At 53.6% G+C, this 25,059-nt stretch overlaps 1 protein-coding gene across 13 annotated transcripts in view; it reads left to right on the top strand.

Annotated features, from left to right (window-relative positions):
• MAST2 (microtubule associated serine/threonine kinase 2) overlaps positions 1 to 7,746 on the top strand; it is a 194,344-nt gene extending 186,598 nt beyond the window's left edge. For all 13 annotated transcript variants that reach the window (XM_056355609.1, XM_056355603.1, XM_056355602.1 and 10 more), the window contains 3 exons: positions 433 to 569; positions 798 to 985; positions 1,645 to 7,746. In XM_056355609.1, the coding sequence (XP_056211584.1) occupies positions 433 to 569; positions 798 to 985; positions 1,645 to 3,722 (2,403 nt within the window). In that variant the 3' untranslated portion in view covers positions 3,723 to 7,746. The remainder of the gene's footprint in view (positions 1 to 432; positions 570 to 797; positions 986 to 1,644) is intronic.
• The last annotated feature ends 17,313 nt before the right edge of the window (positions 7,747 to 25,059 follow it).

Raw genomic sequence — 25,059 nt, 5'->3', positions numbered from 1 at the left:
GGTGAGCGAAGCAAGCCATGCTCTGTTTTGCAGATAGATGCCTGACACACTCACATCTGCCATCAGTCAGAGCACTGGGAATAGGATTGGTGACAGAATATCACTTTGTTCCAGTTTCCAAGTTTTATAAGTATTAAATAGAGGCAGTTGGGCTGTCAATGGGAGAGGTCAGATACTGTGTTCTGTCTGCTCTGAAAAGCTTTACCTACCAGCTGGGGTCTGAGCTAATCATTTGTGAAAACCTGACTAAGAGGGCTCTCTCTCAGCAATTCCTTAATAAGTGATAGGTGGAAATGCAAAGGCAGAAATGGAGTTTGACAAAGGATTGCGAAATGGCAGGCAGCAATAAACTCGCAGCCTACCTGCTTAGCCTGTGGATCTGCTTCCAATAGCCATGTTTTAAGCGATGTCTCTGTGTCTCGTTTCTGACAGAGTGGAAATAAAGTGTCCATTTCCACGACGCCGTTTGAGAACACATCCATCAAAGTTGGTCCAGCTCGAAAAGCCAGCTACAAATCCAAGATGGCTCGGAGGAACAAGAAGAGTAAAACTAAGGATGGTCAGGAAAGGTTTGTTTTGATGTTTCTCTGTGAAAATTAAATAGTAACCAAGATAATGTAAGAGAGATCTTGTCAAATTAATTTGTAGGTAATGTATATCAGCAGGTATGTCCTTTAGTTCTTTTTTTTTTTGTTTTCTTTTTCTCTTTAACTGTGCCATATAATTGACTGAAATATTCCGATAAAGGTAAAGAAATCGTTTTGGCCTGTAAACAACTTTTGAATGCTTTTCCACAGTAAGAAGAAGAGTTCTTTGTTGAGGAAGATCACTAAACAAGCATCACTACTTCACACCAGCCGGAGTTTGTCTTCACTAAACCGCTCGCTGTCTTCTGGAGAAAGCGTGCCTGGCTCTCCAACTCACAACCTGTCTCCTCGGTCACCAACACAGAGTTACAGATCCACTCCCGAGTCTGTACACTCAGGTAAAAAAAGAAACAAAACAAAACAAAACCCACCAAAAATCCACACAAACTGAAAAAAAACCCGGAGATTTTTGCTCATTGATTAATTTTTGAGTTAAATTCACAGCAGCAGGTAGTAGGTCTGTTTGTAAAGTGACAACTGTGATGTTGATTACCTTAAGGATGGGTGTATTCTCATTCATTGATTTATTTTAAAATGAAAATCCATACATCTTTTCACATTGATGCAAATGAGTATTGTAAGTTGCAATGTTTTTGTAGCAGTTTGACACATTTTCTATATTTGTTTTGATTCCTTTTCTCTGAACTGTGTGGCGAAGTCATATTTGAAAATTGTACCAGTTGATGGGATAAAGAGATTTGCATCTTGAGAATAGCAATGAAACACATGGTTTATCTGCTTGGATTTTTTTTTTTTTTTCCAGAAAAAAAAATTCTGATAGCAGAGTGTTTCTTCCTATATTCTGGTGTTGTGTGAAAATGATGTGCATTTTCCATCAGAAGCCATGCAGTATTACCTTATAATATTATTGCAGTGCTTTGTGGTAACAGGGCATTTTATCATGACTTTGCATGTCTTATTTTTAATAATTTGTTTTAATGGCCAAATAGATATTAATCTTCTTTGGGGGTTGTTTGTTTTTTTCCCCTCTTTTAAGTTGGTGGCAATTCTTCCCAGAGCAGCTCTCCTAGTTCCAGTGTTCCCAATTCTCCGGCCAGCTCTGGACACATCCGACCCAGCTCTCTGCATGGACTAGCACCAAAGCTTCAAAGGCAGTACAGATCTCCAAGGCGTAAATCTGCGGGAAACATTCCTCTGTCACCACTAGCTCACACTCCGTCACCCACCCCACAGTCCACATCACCTCAGCGCTCCCCATCTCCTTTACCTGGACACTCAGTTGGCAGCTCCAGTATTATTCAATCTTTTCCAGTAAAACTACACTCCTCTCCACCACTGGTGAGACAAATTTCTCGCCCCAAAAGCGCTGAGCCCCCGAGGTCTCCTTTGCTGAAGAGAGTGCAGTCAGCCGAGAAACTGGCTGCCTCGTTGTCCTCTTCCGAGAAAAAGCTGGCTTCCTCACGTAAGCATAGCTTGGATATCTCTCACTCTGAATTTAAGAAGGAGATGCTACAGAGGGATCCCAGTCTCCAGAGCTTACAAGAATCCGTGAATGAAACAACAAGTGGCAAACTGGGGCTAGCAGAAAAAGGGATGTTACAGAAGCCGGGTTCACGGAAGCTGGGTGCTATTCGACAGGACAGGGTGGAGAGGAGGGAGTCTCTGCAAAAGCAAGAGGCCATCAGAGAAGTAGATTCTTCTGAAGATGAAACAGATGATGGTTCAGAAGATAGTCAGGATGGGAGAAGACTGGACAAGCCCCCTGACAGTGGAGACCAAGGCTCAGATTCTTTTAATGAGGATACAAAGTTTTCATCTAAATTGGAAAGCAAGGACAGTATTGAAGATGATGCCTTTCTACCTGAAGATCCAAAAGGTACAGAGGATTTGCAGAAGGGAAATAATCAACAAGCCAAGCCTGTTTCGGAGGCACGGCAAATTGGTGTGCACCCTCCCCCATTAGAGGTCCTCCCAAGAACCTCTCCAGAAAAATTAGCTGATTCAGAAAAGCCATTCCTAAGCTCAGAAACAAGTGCAAAAGAGCATAAATTGCCAGAAAACAAAACTTTTGAGTGTTTTGGTCCAAAAGACAAGTCTTCTGAAGCAATCAAAGATCTCGGGAGAACTGCAAGTACTCAAAAACCGGTAGATCACACAGAACATATACAGTGCCCATCTATCAAACTCCTGGAACTTGAAGAAGGTGACTCTTCGGGGGCCTCGTGTGGTAAGCTTGACCTGAAAAATGCTCTGCTAACAGAAAGCAGTCAGAAAAAACAGGATTCCAAACCTCTGCTGGCACTTTCTTCGTGGTGCACGGCAAGTGTGAGCACTCCTCTCTCGGTAAGCCCCGTGGATCTCGGCAAGAAGGATCACAAGGAGATGCTTCAGCCTGCAGAACAGCACAGCACCTTATTTCTGTCCGCGGGAAGCGCAAGCAAAATGTCCCAAAAAAGTCCTAGTCCTGAAAAGCAGCCCAGCTCGTCCCAGGCAGAGAGTGCTTCAGCCACCAGCAAGGTGAGCCCAGCAGGTCCTGTATCCTCCACGCTCCTCGTCCCCAGTGCGATTGAAAGAGCTCTCTCCGTGTCCCAGTTAGTGCCACTAGCTCAGAGTGTGTTAGGCCCTTTGAAGCTCAGTATGTCTGGTTCTGGAGAGGTGGAAAAGAGAAAGGATTTCTCCCATTTGGGTACCTCCTGTAAAGAAGAGAGAGATTCGAAACAAAAAAGGCAGGAACCTTCACAGGTAGGAGTGTGTCAAGAGAAAGCCAAACTATCTAGCACAGACGGTCTGACCACAAGAAGCGGGTCCTGCGCGGAGTCGTCAAACTCAGCAAAGCCCTGGGAGGCAACGTGTCCCGTGGTGGCAAAAACGGAGGCAACTTTTTGCAGCGCGAAAGCGTCAGAAGTGCTGGGAGGTAGCTGCCAAATCACTCCATCCAAAGAGCTGTCTCATGCTCTTGGACAAGCAGCTCTGAGAGCCTCTCCCCTGCCAGATGGCAGCACAAGGCCCTGTAAAGAAGGGACTCTCTCGCAAGCAAAAAGCAAAGAGGTTGGAAATCAGTTAAAAATACAAGACTTTCCCCTGTCACATGATGGTGCTGTAAAGAAAACATAGCAGCATCCCTGGTACACGTGGACTGGAGCATTCTACGTTCAAAATAGAGACTGCATGTTTGAATTTTGTAATATACACTAATATAAAATAGAACTTGTGTACATCTATTTTTGGGAGGGTTTTTTTCATACTGTTTTTTGTGTTTTTTCATCCTTGCTATTCTATTTTTGTACACAGTAATGCTTGCCGTTTGAGGTCTCTTTAGAACAGGGTATCTTTAAAGCAGGGCTTAAGAAACTGTTGATATTTTTTTTTTCCCTTCCAGACCTCTTATGTTGCCTGAGTTTAGGGCCTGTTTTGCTCTTCCCTCTAATCCTGCATTTGTTTGAGATCCCAAAAATCCTGAGGACAAAAAAGGCAGCTTACTTTTAAATTTCTGCTTTTCAACCTTCTTTCTGAAATGCCATTGAAACTCACAGATTTCAAGGTTTTTTTTCTTTGACGTTACCATCTGATGTCCTTTGGCGAGGAGAAGAAACTACTCGCTTGTCCTGTCCAAGTTATTCTGGAACTACAAACCCTCTTTGGTGCAAGTAAGACCTCTTTGTCACCATGTGCATTCACAGTCCTGCACGTGTCCGTAGAGGACACAGAGGCAAGGGGCTTGGCTGGAAGGCTTGCACAGAGAGATCCCCGTCTTCTCTTTAATCTGAGTAAAAGTTTTTTTCAATGGAATTATCAGAAAGAGAACTCTCCAATCCGTAAGCTGTTCTTTGGGGGATTGTTTTTACTTATCCTTTATGGGACACATGGCAACTTTTCCCTCTGTTTTTTAAAACTTTTAGTGATGTTTTATCTTCTTTTCTCTGGCTTCAGTTCATAACTTGCCCTGCCTCAGAATAACTGACCCCGGGAAAGGGGTGCCTTGTAGGGTGGTTTTAAAGTAGAGAAATTTGTAGTCGCGTGTTCTCCGGTATGTCTCGGGCAATGCTATCTCAATGATAAATGACCTTTGGAGACTTTTCCTTCTCTTGGTGAGTCTAAATAGGTAGGGATTTTAAGGTGTTCCTTAACATTTCTGAATTGGGGCTTGGGAAACTTGCTGAGTTTTCTGAATCTGCCCGTTTTAAAAACAAAAAATCCTATGAAGAGTTCAGACTCCTCGAGTTCTGTGGACAAGCTGCAAGCAGACTTCAAAACACATGTGATATTTTAAGATTTCAGCTTTGATAGCTAGATCATTTCCACTGCTGAGCTCACTTTCCATTAAAAAATTACTCTTTGCTCTTAGGTTTAGACATTGCTTTGCTTTAAGTGTGACCGACTCTGGATAACAGTGCTCTTTGCTGAGGATTAGATCAATAATAATACACCAATAAATGTGTCAAGTGGTGATACCTATAGCACTGTAAGGCGTTTCTTCATCCAATTAAAGGTTCCTCTCAATGAACACTCCCGTCATTTGTCCCAGATTGTGCTCAGCTTTTATTCTGGTCTTGTCTGAGTGTATCTCCCTGCGGATCACCCGCAGGTCTAGTACCCTGCTCACTGGCTTACTCTGTTAGAAGCAGAATGACTGTGCAACAGTATTTCAAGCTAAACCCTGCCTCTGCTGGTCTGATTTCATTACGCCGTCGCCTTCTTCATTGTCTTGGCTTTTTCTGAACTTGAAGTTCTGATTTCCTTCCCTAAATGCAAATATCTTTTATATAGGAATGTATTTTCTCCATCTCTTTCAACTTGATTTCAGCTCAATCCACAAGTCACAAAAATTCTGGAATCTCACCCTGCTTCTTTCTGTATAACTGTTGTTCCTCCCCCCACCCCCCCATTATATACTTGATTTTGGCTGCTTGGATTTCATTTCTGGACCAAGTTTTGGTTTGGTTTGAGCTTTTTTTAACATGTTTAAATGAGTGTTTACTCCGTGTGTCTGTGTGAACATGTACGGTGTTGTTAATACATTAACCAAAGCCTCACTGCTCCCAGATAACACGTTAATAAATCTTGCTGTGACGGTATTGAGAGCAGAGCCTGCTGTGCTGTCTCTTTGCTCTTTTTCGTGGAATTCATAGGCTACTCGTATATACTTGGTTTGCAATTATAAACCGCAGTATTTCCACTGCCTTCTTAGAGACCTGGCTATCTCCAGCCTCTCAAAGCACTCGTGTTGATGAGCATCATTCAGTGCTGATTTGGAGCAATAGCAAGTAAGGAACAGACGTGACAGGTTCTGGTACTTATCTGATACACTTCTCCCTGATGGGTTGATCCGCTAAAAACTGGCGGAGAGAGAAACAAGGTCCGATTTGCAGTACAGTGTATGATTAAATGGGCAGGAATAGCGAAAAATTGATTCAGCATCCTGAGTGTGGTAATTACAAAGACAAGCTTTAAGCTTATCTCCTGAGAGCACCTAACCTTGGCAAGATGGAAGTCTCTGTGTAAATTAAGTAGTGAGCCCAGAGTTGCATGAGGACGTGGTCTGACCTGGCTGGTCCCTGTTTTTTTTCTCCCTCTGTGAATGTGCTCCTGGGGTATCCACAGGGCTCCGTGTTTAAAAAACGTAAGGGGAAAACCAACGGCTGCTCTTAGGGGAGAGGGTTGGGAAGCCTGGCTCATCCCACACGGGCTGGGACCTGGGATGGGACCCTCTGAGGATAACAGCTGTATTAGCTGCTGACTCCCTCCCTTTGCAGCTGGTGGTTCCAGGGCTGAATCACAGTGTTATCCTTTCTTACGCATAACAAGAGGAGTGAAAAACCATGCTAATGTCACAGCTTTTGATGCTTTTGCCTGAGCTGGGCAGAGAAGAGGTGAGGTATGTGTTTTGTCGCCTCTTTTGTAGCTACAGTGCAGAAAGCAATCAGTGCAATTTGAAAAACCCTGGTTTTTTGGAAGCGTTACCAGGAAAGCATCCTAGTGAAGCCCTGTAGCCCCTGCTCCTCGTCAGTCCTGCAGTTTCCGTCTGTGCGCCAGGTGCCCCATCATCCCGGTTCCACCTCTGTCAAATTTATATGATGCACCTTAGCAAAAAGTTTGGGCAAAAGGACTTTTTCTATAAGATTTTGATAAACTAAGTAGATACACCAAGACTTATTCCTAGCTCTGCTAAGAATTGCTGAAATACCTTCTCAAATAAGCTTGCAAAATGTGTTGGGGAGGAACGAGATGCTGGAAAAAACTGTGTGTGAAGAGTTGAGTGTGTGCCCCAGCGCAGGATCAGGCCTGTGGTACCCAAGTGAACCGTTCAGCAAGCTGAGAACTTGGCCTCCGTAGGTAACCCAGAGGCAGCCAGGCAGGAGGTCGAAGTTGCGTGCCTGTGGTGTGTGTTTGGTGAATGAGCCGTGCGTGTAACCATCCGAGTACACCGCTTCCCTGCTTCCTTTCCCTGTTTCCTTCTGTCAGCTGGATGTGTCTCCTGCTCCCCATCCGTGTTGGGATGACGGCATCAAAGCTGGTTCCAGACTCTGCACCTCCTCTCTGCTCCTGCATCCAGCCGCCGCATCCTTGCCTTGTGCCTCATTTCAGTGTTATTTTTCCCTTTGTCTCTTACTGTTGCAAACTAAGAGAAATGGATATTTATTGTAAATATTAGACTTTAGCATTGTAACGGCCACTCCTGGGTCCGAATGTCAGAGGCCTTTGGCTGCTAATATACTAAAGAGCGCTTGCTGGGGGGAGGGGGAGGGGTGACCAGTGGTTTTGGTTGCCACACTTGCATTAAGGTGTGATTTGGAGTATTTTAATTATTTTTTTTTTCTTCTTCTTCTGAAGAGGGGAGGATAAAGTCTATCTCTGGTTTTCTCTTACTGGATGTGAAGGATAATTCTGTACTTCTAGTAGAAGATTTGACAGAAGTGTGTGTTTACGTTGTGTTCGATTACCTTATCCAGGTGGCTGTGAGAGCTCCGCCAAGCTGTGTCACTCAGCACTTAGCTAGATAAGAGAAAGTGTGGAATTTCTGTGTTTTTAGAAACTTGAACAATTGCCACATAATAGCGGTGCAATAATTTTTATTCATGTTGTACCTGCATGTCGATGTTCAAATCCTCCTCCAAAATAAATAACTTTTTGGTTTTTGTTTTTTTTTTGTTTTTACATAAATTCAAACTTGTGTGTGTCTCTTCTTCGGTCTCTCCTTGTCCCGCATTGCTGGGGGTGGCTGTGCCTTCGACCCACCAGCTCAACTGGCTGCTTGATGGAGCAGAAAGTCGCCTGCAGTGTGTGTATCAGAGGGGATCTGCCAAGCTCTTTGGGGTTTTCTTCTCTGCAGGCCAGCTGTATCGGATAAGCCAAAGCTTTCCACCCTAAAACTCAAGCCCAGAATTTACCATCCACCACCAAGAGTCCCATAAGTGTGACCCTAGTGCAGGGTCCTAACGGTCAGCCCTTGCTAAAGGGGCAAAAACATCTAAGTCATGACAGTTAGCTCAGCAAGGCAAGGAAGGGATGCGACTGACCGTGACTGACCACAGCAGCCGATGGCTGTATGACTGCGTGCGCAGTAACGTCTGAAGGGTGGCGGCTGGCAGCGGCACAGGTGTGGCATGGGCTTGGATTAGCCAAATGGCTTGAGGCAGCAGGAGCCACGTAGCCCCCTTGTGCACACAGTTATTTAGGCTGTCTTGATAATACACCACCCAAAACCTTTCCAGAAACAGCCCTTTGCTTTTAAAATGTGCAGGTCTGCACTCTCCGCATGGAAAAGCCTTCAAAGGCTTATTCCTGTCTTTGGAAATAAAAGAGCTGGGGAGATGCTGGTGTCTGGGGGGAATTGGACTCCGTATCCTTCGCTGCTGCCAAAGATGCTCAAAATATCCCGTGTCTGTGCTCCAGAGAAGCTGCTGAGCAGAAATCGGGGGTGAAGCACAGCTCCATCCACGGGAGATTTGCAGTGCCTCCGCCGGCGGCCTCTCACCGCGCCGCTGGTCGTCATTGCTGACGTGGGTTCATAGCAGTGACACGGCTGCCCACGCGGGAGGGAGCGCGGTGTGCAGCAGCAGGATGCCATTACACTGCAGCGCTGAACAAAATGGCCAAAGGCACAGCAGGGCTGGCAGCTCCGGCGGCTGCTGCTGGCCCTGTGTGGGGAGCTGGTGCGGAGCGAGGGCTGGCTGTGCCCCCGAGTCCGGAGCATCACGCTCCATCAACACGGGGGGGCTGGGGCTGGGGCAGGAGCGTCACTTTAGTCCTGCTCCTTGGGGACCAGCGGCGATGTGGCAACAAGGGCTTTTCAAATTACATCTTCGTGGGAACATCCAGTTATTCTCCTTTTTGAAGACTTATTCACTAGAGTTTAATCAGGGTTGAGTTTAAAGTCTGCAGCCGTCCTGTAGAGGTTCCCCCAGTCAGAAATAAATTGCTCTTAGTCCACAGCAGCTTATTCTCCCAGAGAACCACACCACAAATAAGGGCCATTTTCCTCCTGAACGATGGCATGTGTGTGGGCTCAGCACACCAGTGCCTGCTCACTGATGCTGGCACCGAGATCTGGCTCCTTCCCCCAGGGTCAGAGGGTCCAAGCCGGGGGGTGTTGCCCAGCTGCCCCCCAAGAAGTGGCACAACAAGAACCAGGAGCAGAAAGTGGTTTGGTGGCTTGTGCAGGGGATTGGCACCTCCGCTGAGCCTGCCCAGCTCCGCTGAGCCCCTGCCAAAACCCTGCCGGGCTGGGGGGAGCTTGGGGGGGACAGCGGTGGGAGCATGGGGCCGGCTTGTGGCAGCACCCCCAGCAGCTGGTGGCTCACGGGCCCTTCCACACAGCAGGAGCAGGTCCAGGTCAGCCGTGCCTGCAGGCACTTTTGCCTGGAGTTTGCCCCAGGGGTGTCGCATGTGTCACCCTGGACTTGTCCCCGCTTGGACACATTCAGCTCACCAGAGTTGAAACCCACCTAAAACCCATTAAAACCCATTGCCTCTCTGGAGCAGGGACGTGGTGCTAATTGCTAGGGGTACTTACCATGGCTGATTGCCCCTCCATCCCTCCTGCTGCCAGTCCTTGGGGACATGAGGGTCCCTGGCTGCAGGTTGGCCCATCTGGGGCTTTCCAGCTGGGAAAACCTGGTTGCAAGAGGCAAAGCAAGATGTTTCAGTGCGGCAGAGGGATGCTGTGAGCCCCAGGGGTGACGTCCAGCCAGGCACAGCAAGGAACGGGATTCAAGGGAGACCTGGGGCATCTCATGTGCTGGCACCCCAAATGTCACCACCTGCACCCAGCATGAAGCCAGGGACACGCACTGAGTGCGGAGGGCTGAGATTTAGGGTGACGTGCAGCTGTCTGTGGTCCCACAGGGTTTAACCCTTCATGTCTGGCTCTGCCCTGTGCAGCCTCCTTCCCCCCCCACCCCCCGACCATGGAAGCCCTCAGGGCTGGCCCAGAGCCACCCCCACCCCCCCTCTTCCCACCTCCATCACGTGCCAGTGGGCTTTGTATTTTAAACGCTGATTAGGGCTGACCTCATATTTCAAAGCTTACTTCATAGTCACTAATGAGGGATTAGGAATGTTAAGCTAATTAACAATCAGTAAACGAGGGCTCAGTCAGCCTTCTCAACCTGACATGCTGTCAATGAATGAGTTATTTGATGATTATCGTAAACCTGCTCAAACAGGCTGGCTAATTCTGATGGGCAGCAGGGAACCCGGGGCAAGCTGCAGCCAAGGCGCGGGAGCCCAGGGCTCTGCACAGCCCCGGCCACCCTCCTCAGGCTCAAGGGTGCAGGCACCTGCTCCTGGAGTCAAGGGATTTAAATAAATAAACAAATTGAGGGGTTTTTCCCCAGCTGAAATGTATTGAGCGATAGTCCAACCTGCCCAGCTTCACTGCTCTGGGAGAGGCTTTACCTGATGGGCCACCTAAGGAGGAAGTTGGCCACCCCAGACCCTGCTCAGCTCCGTGGTGCGACCAGGAATTCCACAGCAGCACCAGGGTTTGGACCTGGTGACGAGCCCTGGAGACCTAGTAGTCCTTGAGCTCGGCTCATGGCAGGGCTTGCAGCTGCGTTTTGGGGTGCTGCCCCACAACGGACACCCCCCAACACCCCCCAGCTTCACCCAGGGGGGAACTGGGCTGGGAGGACTGTCTGCATCAGCCGGCACAGCAGCCCTCAGAGGGGAAGGGCAGCGCTCAGTGCTCACTCACCATCACCTCCTTAACCCGGGTTAGTGCTGGGTCCTGCCCGGTGCTTACAGCTGGGCCTGAGCAGCACACACAGCTGGGGAGAACCTGCTGCATTTTCTGCTCTCACAGGGGAAATAGGAATAAACACAGCAAAGCCAGGAGTCCGGAGGGGACCAGGGGAAATCCTGCCTTGGCTCAGTGAGACCTGCTGCAGGCAGCAGCAGCCCTGCCCCAAAAACACCCTCCTGTAAAACCTCCTGGCTGCTGGGAAGCCTCCTCCCAGGCCAGCCGGAGCAGCTTGGCTTTCAGCTAGATTTCAACTCCCCGGGTTGTTAATTATCCTGTTATTTTGATTTACTCCCCTTCCCCGCCCTCGGCTCCAGCAAGGAAGCGTGGCAGCCAGGGGACGGAGGGTAAGCTTAGCAGCAATCTGATCAAAAAGTCACACTGGAAAGGGAGAAAAACCCCCAAACTATCAAATCCCAGAGTGCTTGCAAAAGGGGAAACCAATGGGACTGACTGGCTGTTCTGGCCCAGGAGGGCAGAAGGGTTGGGGGGCTGTTGGGCTCTGTCCCAGCTGCTGTTTCTTGACTCTTTTCAATGTATTTAAAACCCAGGGAAGTCCAGCTCCACGCCTGATGACCGCCCACAGGGACAGGGTGCTCAGCTGTGTGGCAGGGACATGCTCCGGCTGTGCTGAGGGACAGCGGGGGAATGAGGGAAGGGATGGGGACTGGTGGCATTGCTGCCAGGCCAGTGCCACTGCGGAGGGACTGGTCTCCGAGGACAGGGGGGCTGCCTCTGTCCTGGACACAGCAGCGCTTTGTGTGGGATGATGCCAAAAGGGACCGTTTTGAACCCTGGATATGGGGGTCAGGGTGGTGGCAAAGGCTTGTGGATGGATCCAGGGCAAGGACTGGGCAGGGATGCTCCTGTTGCTCCCTGAAACCCATTTGCCTGCCTTTCTAGGGGGGAAATAAAAGCTTCCTCCTTTGGAGCCAGTGGGGACAGGTTTCCTTCCCACGGGGGCTCAGCACCAGCCAGGACATGGGGCTGTGCTCCCCCCCTCGCCCTTGACAGGGAGCACCAGCTGGGGATGGATCCATCCTGCCCCATGGCCGTGCCCTTCCCCACGTGCCACCCCAGCTTGGCAGCCTGGGAGCTAAAAATAAGTGAAATGCAGGGGATAATCGAGTGCCTAAATATATCCCTTCTTTAATTAGCACCAGGCGACTGCCTCGCAGTCACGTCCGTCTGCCCAGTAATCCCACTAAACTGTGCCTGCATCAGAGGGCTCCCCTGAACAGCCTCCCCCGAGCCTTGGCCACTGGAGCATCCTCGCTGCTGCCTGGCTTATTCACACCGGCCCTAGCCAGAGCCCTGGCGTGATGGGGGGCTGCTGGGGATGGCCTGGCATGGGAGGGCAGCATGAGAGGCGGGTTAAATTGGTGCAAAACGGGTCAGCTGTGAGACGGGGAGATCGGTCCTCCTGGTCTCGAGCTGTGCAGGATTGGGAGCGAGGTGCTTGTGCGCTGGGGACGGTGATGTCCCACGACAGGAGCGCCTACAAGCTGCTACATCTTCCCCTGTGCAACTTGTCCCTCCTCCCCTTCCCTCTCCGTCTGAAATACCTGTGGGACAGTATCCTGCTCCCCCAGATCTCACCCCAGAGCATCCCTGGCTCTCCCTGCTGCTCCCCCAAGGCAGTGGGTCACTCAATATTCAACCCATCGCAGCTTCATCAGGCTCTGCAGTCCTTCAGTGGGGGCAACTGTGTGAAAGCTTGAATCACACCACGGCTCTGGTTGCTGCTTTTAGCAACCTCTTGCATTTCTAATACATACATACAAAAATATATATATTTCTGTTTTGCCCCTCTGCAAGGGCACTGGGTGCCAGCAGGGAGGGATGCAGGGGTGGATGGGCTAAACCCATGGGCCTGGTGCCTGCAAACTCCTCCATGGTCAGCAGCTGGCTCTTTGCTAAAAGACTCGATTCCCCCCCGCAAGCTGGCTCCTGGGAGGCTCCACAAGCAGTGCAGAGAGCGGGCAGCATCCCAGAGGGGTTTCCCTTGGGGGTCCCTCAAGCCACAACAGGTCTCGATGGGTGGCAAGTAAGTCTGGGCTTTACTCTGGCAACCTCTGTTAATTCTGGAAGAGAAGGTCTCTGGGAAAGGTGCTGTCCTCCCAGGTCAGCAGAAGGTTGCATTCCCGGTTAAATGAGCCCGGCTCGCTGCCTTTAATCTCTCAGCCTGAGCCGAGTCCCTGGGACCGAGCCAGGAACTAACCCTCTAAGCTGGTTCTTTTCTGCAGCATCTGCCTCCCCGCTGGGCTCCTCAGCTCATGGCTTCTCAGGGGCCGGATCCTGACACCCCAGGCACAACCCAGGGGATCTGCACCTCTTCTCCCGCTCCCTGCCTCAGTTTCCCCTTAGCAGTGCAGTCCCAGTGGGGTGCTGTGCCTTGAACCTCCTTGCTCTGCTGGATGCAGGGTGAGCCGTCGGAGCTGCTGGACTGGCTGGGGAAGGGAGCCGTGCTGGGGGGGAGAGCACAGCATCCTGGAGCACTACCCTAGGGTTTGCCCCATGGGGAGGGGCTCAGTCGCCTGTGGCGGTGCTGGGCTGAGACTGAATGGAACGGGGATGGCTGCACAGCTCTGCAGGAATCGCTTTGTCAAGTAGAAAGTTTTCCAAACAGTATCTAAAATTTCACATAGTCTTTTCTCCCTGTTAGCCTCCATGGGAAAACCCTGGGTGGTGAGAAATTGTGGTGGTTGGATTTTCCTGGGCTGGAGTGGAAAGTATCAAAATGAGCCCAGGGATGCTGCTGGCTTCGAATCCCCAACGCTTCCCGGGAGCTGGCTGCTGCAGCCAGTCCTTGCCCCAGCTCTCAGTGCCACCAACCAAACTGGGAACCCCTGCCTGCCCCTGCTCTGATGCCTTTTGCCTGAAAAGCTGCACCCAGGGCTATGAAGCTGCCCACCAGGCTCTGCAGTTTCTGCATGGCACCCACCCGTCATTTTGGGTCCAGCTTACAGATGGAAACTGCTGAAAAGGTTGTGCTGATCCTGGCATCTCTGAAGCACCAGGGCTGGCTTTGGGGAAAAGCTGCCTCAGCCCCAGCCCTTCCCAGTCAGGGGAGAGAAGGAAGTGGAGAAGCAGCTTTGCAGGGAGCGGGGCTGGGGAGTGGAGCAGGGCCTCAGGCGCTGCCTTTGCTTCCAAGGGAGAAGGGAAGGGATGGATCCAGGGCCCTGACAAGATCGGCATTGCAAGAGTTCTTGAATAAAAATTGCAGGAGCGGCATTCCTGGGAGGAGGCAGTTCCAGGGATTGCCATGAACATGCAACATGGTCCTGGTGCAAGCCCAGAGTTGAGCTGCTGCTGGGGCTTCATCTCGTGCTCCTGCATCGCCCAGCCCCGCTCCCTCCCAGCTCTGGTGCCAGGGCAGCACCTTCCCCTGACCCTCGGCTGTGCTTTTTGGCTTTACAGGCAGACAGACACCCAAAGCAGGACCTCACCCGGACCAGCACTACCCAGCCCTAATTCCTGCTCACCTTGCCGCTGGCTCCATCGATGATGTTTGAAGTTTCAATCAGTCCCCAAGAAATACAGACTGAAGCAGAGAGCAGGCACCTTCTGCAAACAGGGCAGTGTTAAAAGCTCATTCCACCCCTGTCCCCATCCTCTCTTCCTCCAACAGCCACGGCTGCTTTGCTGGAGCTGAAGAGGAGGAGGTAAAAAAGGGCTTTTAATGGCTTCCAGCCCCAGGTTTGCTGCTGTGACACCCTGGGCCACTCCCTTGCTCAGCTGCTCACCAGTGATTTTAAAAGCACATGGGCTCCTGTTGCCTCCCTCCTGCTCTCACCTGTCATTACAGAAGCTGATGCAGGTGCTGAAGCAAGCTCATTAATTTTGGAGCTCTCATTGATTAGGGTGCTCCTTAATGCTGCTGGTGCTCTTGGGTTTGCCTGTGGGGCTGCTAGGGGATGCATGTTCCTGTGGCAGCAGGGGATGCCCATCCAGGGTTGGGGGAACCACACTGCTCCCCAGAACTGCCCACTTTAAAGCCCAATTTCTCTGTTAAAAAGATGAGGATATTAAGAAGATAAGGAGTGGAGGGGGAGCCTTCTTGTGCCCCCTCCCCATATTCCCCCAGCCCCTGCATTTCCATGTTTCCCACTTGCTTTATCCATGAAGCACAGTAGGCCAGGAGGATTTTCTCCCCCCTTGTCTCTTTCCCGAGCTTTCAGCTGGATGCAACACCGTCCAGCAAAAAAGCCATGAGGCTGTGGCTGCTGTCACAGGAAGGAAAACTTCACTTGGGGATGTAAACCTTTAAATGCAAGGAAATGGCGGTGGAGCAACACCACAGAGTGGCCGAGCCCCTGCCCCGTGCTGCCAGACCAGGCTGGGGGGGCAACAGGCAGGGATGGAGGCCCCACTTTTCCTATTCCCCAGGAAAATCTCCAGCCACCGGAGTTAGGCCGACGCTGCCTGTGCAGCCAGCGGCATGAGGCTTTATTTTTTTTTTTATGAAAATCCCCATCTAACGCCCAGGAAAACCCCTCCTGGTCGTGGGTGCATGTTTCAGCCCTGCTTTTCTGTCCTTGCACTGGAGGGGCGGGCGCTGGCGCTGGAACAGGAGTGATTTTCATTTGAATGGGAGACCAAGCGTGAATTTTTTGGGATCTTTGGGGTTTGGCAGCTTGAACTGGTGTGAGATTGCAGTAGGATCTGGGCTGGCGCTCCTTTTCCTGGCTGCCTGCTGGGACCATCCTGCGTGGGGGGAGGACATGCACATGCCTGTGCAGGTGCACCCCAAATTCGGGGCAATCTGGCTGATCCTGCTCCAGTTCCTTCTCCTTGGGGAGTGGGGCAGGGGCACTGCCAGAGCTGCCCCGGTCCTCCCTGGATGCTCCAGGGGTGGCTTGCCCTGATGGGCACTGCAGACAGCCTAAGGGTGAACACCAGGGACTTTCTGGGCAGGCGCTGCACCCATAGGTATGGGGGAAGATGCTCCTTTAGGATCTGTTTGGTGGATGAAGCATGGCTGCTCAGGGGGAGGGAGATGAGCCCCAGGTACTGTCGAGGCTCACAAGGGAGGGCTGCAGGGTTGTGCCTGATGATGCAGCAGCAGAGCTGGAAAAGGCACCATGGCACCTGCAGCCCTGTTGCACAGCCCTGTGCATCACGGCTGCCCCAGCTTTCTGGAACTGCGGCTGATCCATGGCTCAGCTGGGACCCAGGGCATCTCCCAGCTCCAGGGGAAGTGGCATATCCCCACCCAGGGAATATCCATCACTCCTCTTGACGAGCTGGCAAGAAGCGTCCTCCGCATCCCATGCTTTGGAGGTGCCAACCCATCCCTTGGCAGGGGGATGAAGCACCATTCCTCCAGCATGGGGCTGGCCCCCGTTGGGCTGCTGCAGTTTGGGGTTCCCTGATCCTGCTCACACCGTGGTGGCGGTGGGGTGGCCGCAGCCTTCTGCAGCTGCTGCCAGAGGCACAGCAGAGGCTCTGGCTGGGTGCTGGTGCTGGGAAGGGGAGGCACCCCTTTGGACCCGCAGGTGCTCCCCTGGAAAGCAAAGTGCTGCCGGCAGCGGGCAGGACCAGGGTTTGGCCGGCATCCCCATGCACAGCCGGTAATGGATTCCAGATGGCCCATGGGCGCACGGGCCTCACCACAGTGGTTTTTTGGCAGCTGGGCTGCAAAAGGGTCCTGTCCAAAGGCAACATCCGTCAGAAGGTGGCTGGTGGGGCTGGGAGTAAGAGGAGGGGGGCAGCCAGCTCATAGGGCAGTGGTGGCCTTGCAGGGCTGACTCTGTTTCTCCATCCCGTCTGTCTCCTCCCATCCCTGCAAAGGCACATTTCCTACTGCCTAAAAATATTTGGGATGTGGGCAGCAGGCAGGGGAGGCTTGGCTTGCCTGCCCTGCCAGCGGTGTCACGTGCACCCCACACCATATAGCTGTATGGGCTCATGAGGACCATCCCCTGGTGTCGCAGGAGGGGAGAGCCCAGGGCTGGGCATGGCTTTGGCTGGGGTGGGGGGCACCATCCCCTCCCTCTGCGTTTGGGGTGGGGGAGTGAATTTTAGATGACAGAAAAAGTGGTTGGAAATGCAGCAGGTTTGGGGGCTGGTCAGGAGGAAGATGCTCATCTTCATTGTCTGGGGGGTCTGAAAGGCCACCTGAGTGTGCAAGCTCCTGGGGCCTCTGGAAGAGGCACGGGTTGGGAGGAAGGTGCAAAGCTGTGGAGCTGTTTGGGTTTCCCACCTTGAGGTGGGCTGGGATTTGCCAGACAGGTTCAGAAACCAGCCTCTGAGCTGAAAATCATAGAATCATAGGCTTGTTTAGGTTGGAAAAGACCTTTAGGATCATCAGGCTCAACCATTAACCTGGCACTGCCAAGTCCACCACTAAACCATGTCCCTAAGCACCACATCTACACGCCTTTTAAATGCCTCCAGGGATGGTGACTCCAGCATGTCACTGGGCAGCCTGTTCCAGTGCCTGACAGCCCTTTTGGTGAAGAAATTCTTCCTAATACCCAATTGAAACCTCCCCTGGTGCAACTTGAGGCCGTTTCCTCTTGTCCTATTGCTTGTTACTCGGGAGGCTGTAGCCAGGTGGGTCTCTTCTCCCGTCAGGGAGCTGTAGCGAGCGATAAGGTCTCCCCTCAGCCGCCTTTTCCCCAGGCCAAACAGCCCCAGTTCCCTCAGCTGCTCCTCACAAGACTTGTAAGGTCTCTTAAGACCTTCGCCAGCCCCGCTGCCCGTCCCTGGACACGCTCCAGCACCTCAGTGTCCCTCTTGTAGTGAGGGGCCCAAACCCAGACACGGGATTCGAGGTGCAGCAGGGGGACAATCACGGCCCTGGTCCTGCTGGCCACACTGGTTTGGATACCAGCCAGGGTGCTGTTGGCCACCTGGGCACACCGCTGGCTCCTGTTCAGCGGCTGCCCACCAGCCCCCCCAGGCCCTTTCCCACCGGGCAGTCCCAGCCCCCTGCCCCAGCCCGTAGCACTGGTGGGGCTGGTGGGACCCCAGCGCAGGACCCGGCACTGAGACCTGTAGACCCTCACACCACTGGCCTCGGCCCATCGGTCCAGCCTGCCCAGATCCCTCTGCAGAGCCTCCTGCCCTCCAGCAGATCCACACTCCCACCCAACCTGGTGCTGTCCGCAAACTGACTGGGGGTGCGCTCGATCCCCCCCCAGGTCGTCGATGAAGACATTAACGGGCCTGGCCCAGCGCTGAGCCCACCTCCTGAGGAGGCCACCGCCTGCCCTCGGGGAGCCCACGGCAGCCCAGCCGTTCTGCTGACCCCTCCCCTGACTTCCCTGAGAACCAAAACCTCTGTCATTTCGTGATCACCATGCCCCAGACGGCCTCCGACCAGCACGTCGCCCACAGGCCCAGCGGTGTCGGTAAGGTCCCTGCCACACGCCCCAGGGACCCCCCGGGCTGTTCCCCCTGCTGTGGTGCATTTCCAGCAGGCGCTGGCAAGTTGCAGTCCCCCAGGAGAACAAGAGCTGGCGGCTGGGAGACTTCTCCTGGCTGCATATGGGATATTTCACCTGCCTCTTCCTCCTGGTCGGGTGGTCTGTAACAGACTCCCACCACCACATCTGCAGCTGTTGGCCTTCCCCCCTGATTCTTACCCATAAACATGCAACCCAGTGGCCACCATCATGAAGCCCTAGACAAGCAAAGCATCCCCTAACACACAGGGCTGCCCCACCCTCTCCTTCCTTGCCTGTCCCTTCTGAAGAGCTTATAGCCACCCACTGCAGCACTCCAGTTGTGCCAGTCATCCCACCACGTTCCCGTGATGTCAACTATGGCATAGGTTTCCTGCTGCACAGGGGCTTCCAGCTCCTCCTGTTTGCTGCCCATGCTGCACGCGGTGGCGTCGAGTTATGTGTATATCCCGTGAGTTATGTGGACCCCTCAGCTGGGCTAGAGATCCCACTACCTTGTAGAGGGGAGAAGCCCTAATTTCTGTGTGACCATTCTTAGGCACTTCTGTGGCTTCTAACTCATCAGTAACCTTCACATCTTTTCTGTCACATGGATCTCCATCCCCTGCCTCCACTGAGGCAGGAGACCGAGGGACCCTGCTAGCACACCATCCCTCATGCTGGCATGCTGCTGCTGCTGGCTGATTTCGAGTGAGCCTGGTTTTCTCGCTTTCCCCCTGGACTTGTCGCTGTTGCCCGCTGTCCCTTCAGTCACTGTGTTCAGCCGTGTGGAGAGAGGACGGGGAGACCTCTTCTGTGTCATAGAAGCACAGAATCGTGGACTCATTTAGATTGGAAAAAAACCTCTAAGATCCTCTAGTCCAACCGTCAGCCTAACACTGCCAAGCCCGCTCCAACCACGGCACTTACAATCAGGGTTTAGACACCTAAACCCCACTGCCATCAGCATGTCCTGTCCGCCTGCGGGCCTGTCCCAGGGAAGGCAGGGTGCCATTCCAGCGGTCTGTCTCTCTGTCACTGTCCCTGACACCCCTCAACCCACTGGCCGGAGCCCTGTCCCTCAGCTGCTCTGCCCGGGCGCTCTCCCCCTCACGGTGGCCACCCGGGGCTGACCGGGGAGCCGGGCATGTCCGGAGCCCAGCCCCCGGCCGCTGCCCGCTGTCGCCACAGCCCGTGGCAGGCGCAGGGCTGAGCGAGGCCGTGGCTCGCTGCCGGTGGGTGCCATTGCTCCCCGGTGGAGCCAGCAGAGCTCCAGCACCCGCCCCGCGCTCCTCACCGCACCCTGCCCCGGTCGCTTGTGCTCCCCAAGGGCCTCTTTTATAGGTGTGGGTCTCGGCCGCCATTGCTTGTGGCCCTGCCCAGGTCCTGTCGGCCGCTGCCACGTGAGCTGCAGGCTCCTGGTGGGTCTCGGCTCCTCTGGGGGTTCCCCCAGCTCAGGACCCCCCCTCCGTGCACCACGCTGGGGGCACTGGGAGCACCTCACCTCGGTGACTGGGCGATGGTGATGGACACCTGCACCTGCAGTGGGCCCCGGGGTGGGGATTCCTCTCCCTTGGGTGCGCAGAAGGGGTGCTGCGCCCTCAGAGGGGCTGTGGGAGCCACAGGCTGTGGCGCTGCACCCGAGATCCCCGGCAGAAAGGGCAGCTGGAGCCTCGCTCTGCGGGCACAGCCGTGACGGGTGAAGGGGCCGTGCATCACCTGCACCTTGCTCCCAGCAAGAGGTTTCCTTCCTGGAGCAGAAAGAAATTTCTCTTAGAAATTATAAACACTCACAAAAATTACGCCTTGAAGTAGGAAGAAAAAAATAAGAGCAACACGGAGAAGGAAAGAAAACACCCCAACAACCTGCCCCGTGCCTGGGATCAAAGCTAGGTGCCGTTTGGAAGCCCTTGGACAGAAATATTCCCCGGTTTCTTTGGCCAAGCCGCTGCCGTGAAAGGCCGCTTTGTTCCTGGGGCCTCGGCCTCACGTTTGCCCCTGTGGACTTCGATCCTGCGGCGGCCGGGGAGGCTGCGCCCCGCCGCTGTGCCGGCTCTGCCAGGGCAGCTGCTGGCGGCCGGTGGGCACCAGCCCCGCTCCGAGGCAGCGGCGCCGCTTTGATGGGTGCAGAGGGGCAGGATGAGGAACCGCTGCTGCTCCTCTCCCCGGCCGCCCGGCCGCCGCTGAGGACAGGTATAAAATACCTGGAGCTATTTATTCCATGAGTTATGTGTATCCAAGCGTCTTTACATTCCTGCTCACCCACTCTTCCGCCCGGATTCCTGTCTTCCTCTCATGTCTTCCCAAACTTTACGCCAAAGTTACTTTTTTTTTAAATAATTTTTATTTTTTTAAGCTATTTTTGTTATCCTGGCCTGTTTCATAAGCTGCACCCCTCCATGAAACTGGAATTTCCCTCTAACAGCTGCTTCTAGGTATCGGTGGGGCTCATCGGCTCTGCAGGGCTGGGGACAGCCAGGTTTGACCAAAGTTCCCTTTGCCAGAAGTAAGGAGAAGCTGGGTCCCACATCCTCCAGATCTCAAATCTGCAGGGTCCCAGATCCCCAGATCCTGCATCCCCAAGTGCCCCATCCCCAGCTCCCACACCCCCGGCTCCCACCCCGTGGGCAGGCGGGACTCCGAGGCTGACGTAAGTTCCTTTAACTTCAAAGTGTCTCCCACCAAGCCAGTTTAAATCCTCTGCAGGTCTCGGAGGTGGGCACACCGGCTGGTTTCCGTGGATCTAACACGGGGTGGGAAGGGTGGCTCAGGCCAAAGCCCAGCCCGGAAAGCTCGGCCGGTTCTTGCTCAGCCCAGCGGTGCGGTGGGGAGAGCTGCCCAGAACAGGCTGGCCCTGTGCAGAAATGGGAACCTGTGTGGCTGATGAAAAGTGCTTTCTTTGGGTAGGATGTTTGTGTTTCCTTTGGCAGAGTGGCTGGAGGAGCGTGCACAGCACCTGCCTGGGCTGGGCGGGCAGGCTGGCTCTGCTCCCAGCGCGCCCATCCAGCTCCTTCGCTTGAAAGTGGGAGGAAAGGGAAAAGGTTTGGGAAACGCTCCAGCACCGGGTCTTCTTGAAGCAGGCTTGTGGCTAGCGAGTGCCTCGCCAGGGCAGAGACCTGTGACAGCAGCCTGGAGAGCTGTGGTTTCTGCCAGGAGCCCAGGGAGAGGTTTATCTGCCACCCTTGCAGCACCCGTGGGACGGAGGGGCCCATCCTGGCCCCTGCCCTGCTGGCACCCTGTCTGCCCGGGATGCTTTGTTGCAGGACACGCCTTTGCTCACCCTGGGGCCCTGTGACAGTTAATGCTCCTCTTCCTGCTCCTTATCCCTCTTCTGGGAACCAGCCCCTGGATTGCTCTGGTTTGCATCAGGGCTGAGAGGCTGAGCCAGCTGGGCATGAGGAGCTGGGGCTGGAGGCTGCCTCGCTCCTCCTCCCACTCTGAGGAAGAGTTCAAGGGGAAATGTCTTGGGTCTGGCAAGGACGGGGAAGGGAGAGGGCTTCGGGGGCAGGCGACTGTGCCGGAGAGCGGGAGCCCACTGGGAAGCAGCAGTCAGGTTTTGCCCTGCGATGCGCAGCGGTCGTGGCCGAGATGTTTCCTGGGAGCCACCACGGCCACCAAGGAGGGCGGGCAGCAGCCCGGGCTGGCGCTCTGCAGCCTTTTCTCCACTGCTCCACCGTGGCCTGTCCTGCAGAGATCACAAAGCAGTCATGCAGAGGGTGCCCTGGCAGCTTGTCCCCTACCCATCATTTCTCCACAAAAGCCAATTTGATTTCCCCGGGGGAGAAGGTTCTGCCATCAGAAAGTGCAGATCTGATGAAAATTCGGGGAGAAAGCAGTAGGCAGTGAAGCAGTTTATCTCAGTTAGGATGAAGCCTCCATCGTTCAGCCCTCCCTGGGCACACAGAAGGGCTAACACTGGCATGGGACTGCGCCAACTGAACCAAAATTGTTGCGTTGGGTCCTTTTTTCCCCTTGGAAGGATTGTATTTTATTTTTTGTATTTTGTATTTTAACATTTTGCTCCGACTTGGATGAAACTCTGAGTGAGATAACGAGATTTCCCATGAAATGGGGATTCTGGGTCCGTGGCCAACCCTAATCTATCGGTTTACTTGAAGGTTGCTGGCCCCCGCTCCAGGCTTGGACCCTGTGGGGAGGGAAATGCTGCATCCCCCATCTCACTGGGAAGAATTGTGCTCGTGGCTGGGGCGAACGTTCCTCCATCCTCCTCCTGTCTCCGCGGGGCTCAACCAGCCCGTACATCCCTGGGGGATCCCACTCCCAGGGGGTGCAGACTGCACCCTCCTTCTGGGGCACCTTTCCACCCACCCAGACCTCAGTCACAGTAGGGACCGGTGTGACAAAAAGCCACCCCGGCTGCATTTCCATGCTCGGCTGCTTCGCTCATAGCAGACAAGCCTGATGGGTTCCATGCACTGGCCGTGCATGTTGGAGCAGGACGGAGGGGACAGGCAGCCGTGTCCCTCGTGGTTTCCACAGGGACACCCACCCCCCACCCCCATTTTGGGCAGCTCAGGCTCTGCAGCCCACCTCATCTCCCTTGCCATTCATTTATGAACGTGTCTGTGGTACTGTGAGCTACGGCTGGTGGTTATGCTGCTCCTGCTGCCCAGCAACACCGTGCCTATTAAACTAAACTGCTAGACTAAAATAAGCCTATTTTGAGAGCTGAAACCAAGGAGAAGAGCAGCTTGGTTGCTGCAGTAAGTCCATGGCTTTCAAACCAAACGCTGATGGTCTGAACTAAACACTGATGTCCTACATCAAGGCATTTGGCTGGGGTAGGGAAGGCTTTTGGAAATGGCTGGGGGTTTTTCCCAGATTTTTTTCCCATGAGCAAGATCATCCCATGAATCTCCCACTACAACTGGCTCCTGCGCTGGGGGAATAGGAATCCCATGAAAGCTTCCCAGGGGCATCTGTCCCTCCATCCCACACCCCTGCCCTGTGGTACCAGGCCATCGCCTGCCCCCAGGAGTGGTCCTGCTTGTGACTGGGGGGTGGGGAACCCAGGGGACTTGCAGGAAGCTCTGTGGCATTGCCAAGGATGGAAAAATCCCGGGGATCTGCCCTTTCTCCAAGACGACATCTGAGCTAGGAGGTGTTTTTCTTTCCATCTAGTCAGCACGGCTGCTTGGAAATTTCCTACGCCGGCTCCCGGCTGTAATGTTTTCATAATGAAATGAACCATCTGGCAAAGCCCTGAAAAATGATTCGCCAATTAGTGACTTACATCTTTCCTGTAATTCTACCTCATTAGCCTTTATTAAAAAGAAATAAATTGAATAATAATAATAAAAAAAGCCCGTCCCTAGGAACACCTTCAGAGTCCTTCCAGTTTCTTACCCGTGTCTTCCCTTCGCTCTCCTCCCACGTGGGTGCCCAGGGTGTCGATGCAGCAGACACCAGCTCACAACACCCACAGCTTGTCCGTCAGCAGCCACATGGCTCCTGATACCTCCAGGTGATGTTTCTGGGCTGGCCACATCCCTGCGGCACCGTGCCCCATCCCTGCAGGCAGAGGATACCCGACCTCAGGGTACTCCTCGCTGGGCGTAAAGATAAGGACACCTGGGCAAGCCTTCAGGGTCCACACGGGTGCTGCCCGCTCCCCTGCACCATGGCCAGGGGCCTTTCTGCCCTTGTTGGTGCTCCCCGCCTGCTGGCAGAGGGGCCTGCGGCTCAGGGGATGGAGGCAGTGCTGACTCAGCAACCAAAAAGGCTTACTCAGCAATGTGAGAAAATGCTGCCACAGCATTTTTTTTTTTCACATGGTCGACTCAGCAGGTTGGAAAAACGTTGCTCAGCAGTCTGCAAAAACGTTGACTCACAGGGTTGCAAAAACACCGAGCCATTTGCAACGCCAGCCAGCCAAGCCATGCACAGACCACTTCTGCCCCTGCTCTAATTTTCCCGAGGATGCTGCTGCTGTGGCACCCTACCCAACTCCCAGGTTTGAGGGGTGAAGCTGCCCCAGCTTCACCCTTGCCACCAGCCCTTGGCCAGCCACCCTCAGGCTGCCCTGTGTGACTTGGGCTTCTCCCCAGCAGCTCTTGAGACTCAGAGGGTGAAGACACACCTCTGCTGTAGTAACAGCCCCCTCCCCAAGTGCCCGTGGCTGCAAGGGAGGGCTGTGCGGTCCCAGCCTGGTACAGTAAATCCGAGGGCTGTGGGTGAGCAGCTGCACCACTGCAGTGCCTGCAGCTCAGCTACACCACCACTGCTGCACCCCCCACGCATGCTGGGACCCTCCTGCTAACACCTGCGGTTGAAATGGAAGAGGATCAGCAACAGCACCCACAAACTCACTGATTTTTCAGTCACCCCAGTGCCTGGCACTCACAAAGGAACTGGGAAAGCAAATTGTGATTTCTCAAAACTCCTGCACAATTAAGGATTTATGACAATTGATCTAGCTGAGCTGGGTCTTTGGGAAGGCTGCTTCAGTGCGGCAGGCTCCCCCTCTCCCCCCAGCACCAGGAGTGGCATCACCAAACACGGTTCTTCCCTGATGGCAGAAGCAGCAGTGAGACATGCAAGAACACTGCTGATGGCTCCTGCTCTCTCTAAAGATGCTGTAAAAGGAACAGAGGAAAGACTCCGTTAAAGAGTGTGCATGTGCTACATGTATTCCTTACCTCAGAGCCCTGAGAGGGTTTTGGGGCCCGGCTGCTTCAGCTGCAGCCGAGAGTGAACTGGACCCTCTGCAAGCCTTTCTTTTTTTAAAGCCTCTGTTAAAGATGATGCTCATGGCCTTGGCTGAGAGACACAAACACAGCTAACACCATGACAGCCCAAC

This window comes from Falco biarmicus, chromosome 11 (assembly GCF_023638135.1).
Source record: "Falco biarmicus isolate bFalBia1 chromosome 11, bFalBia1.pri, whole genome shotgun sequence".
Taxonomy (NCBI): Eukaryota; Metazoa; Chordata; class Aves; order Falconiformes; family Falconidae; genus Falco; species Falco biarmicus.
The sequence above is the reverse complement of the archived record's forward strand: the minus strand, read 5'-3'. Positions and strand labels throughout refer to the sequence as shown.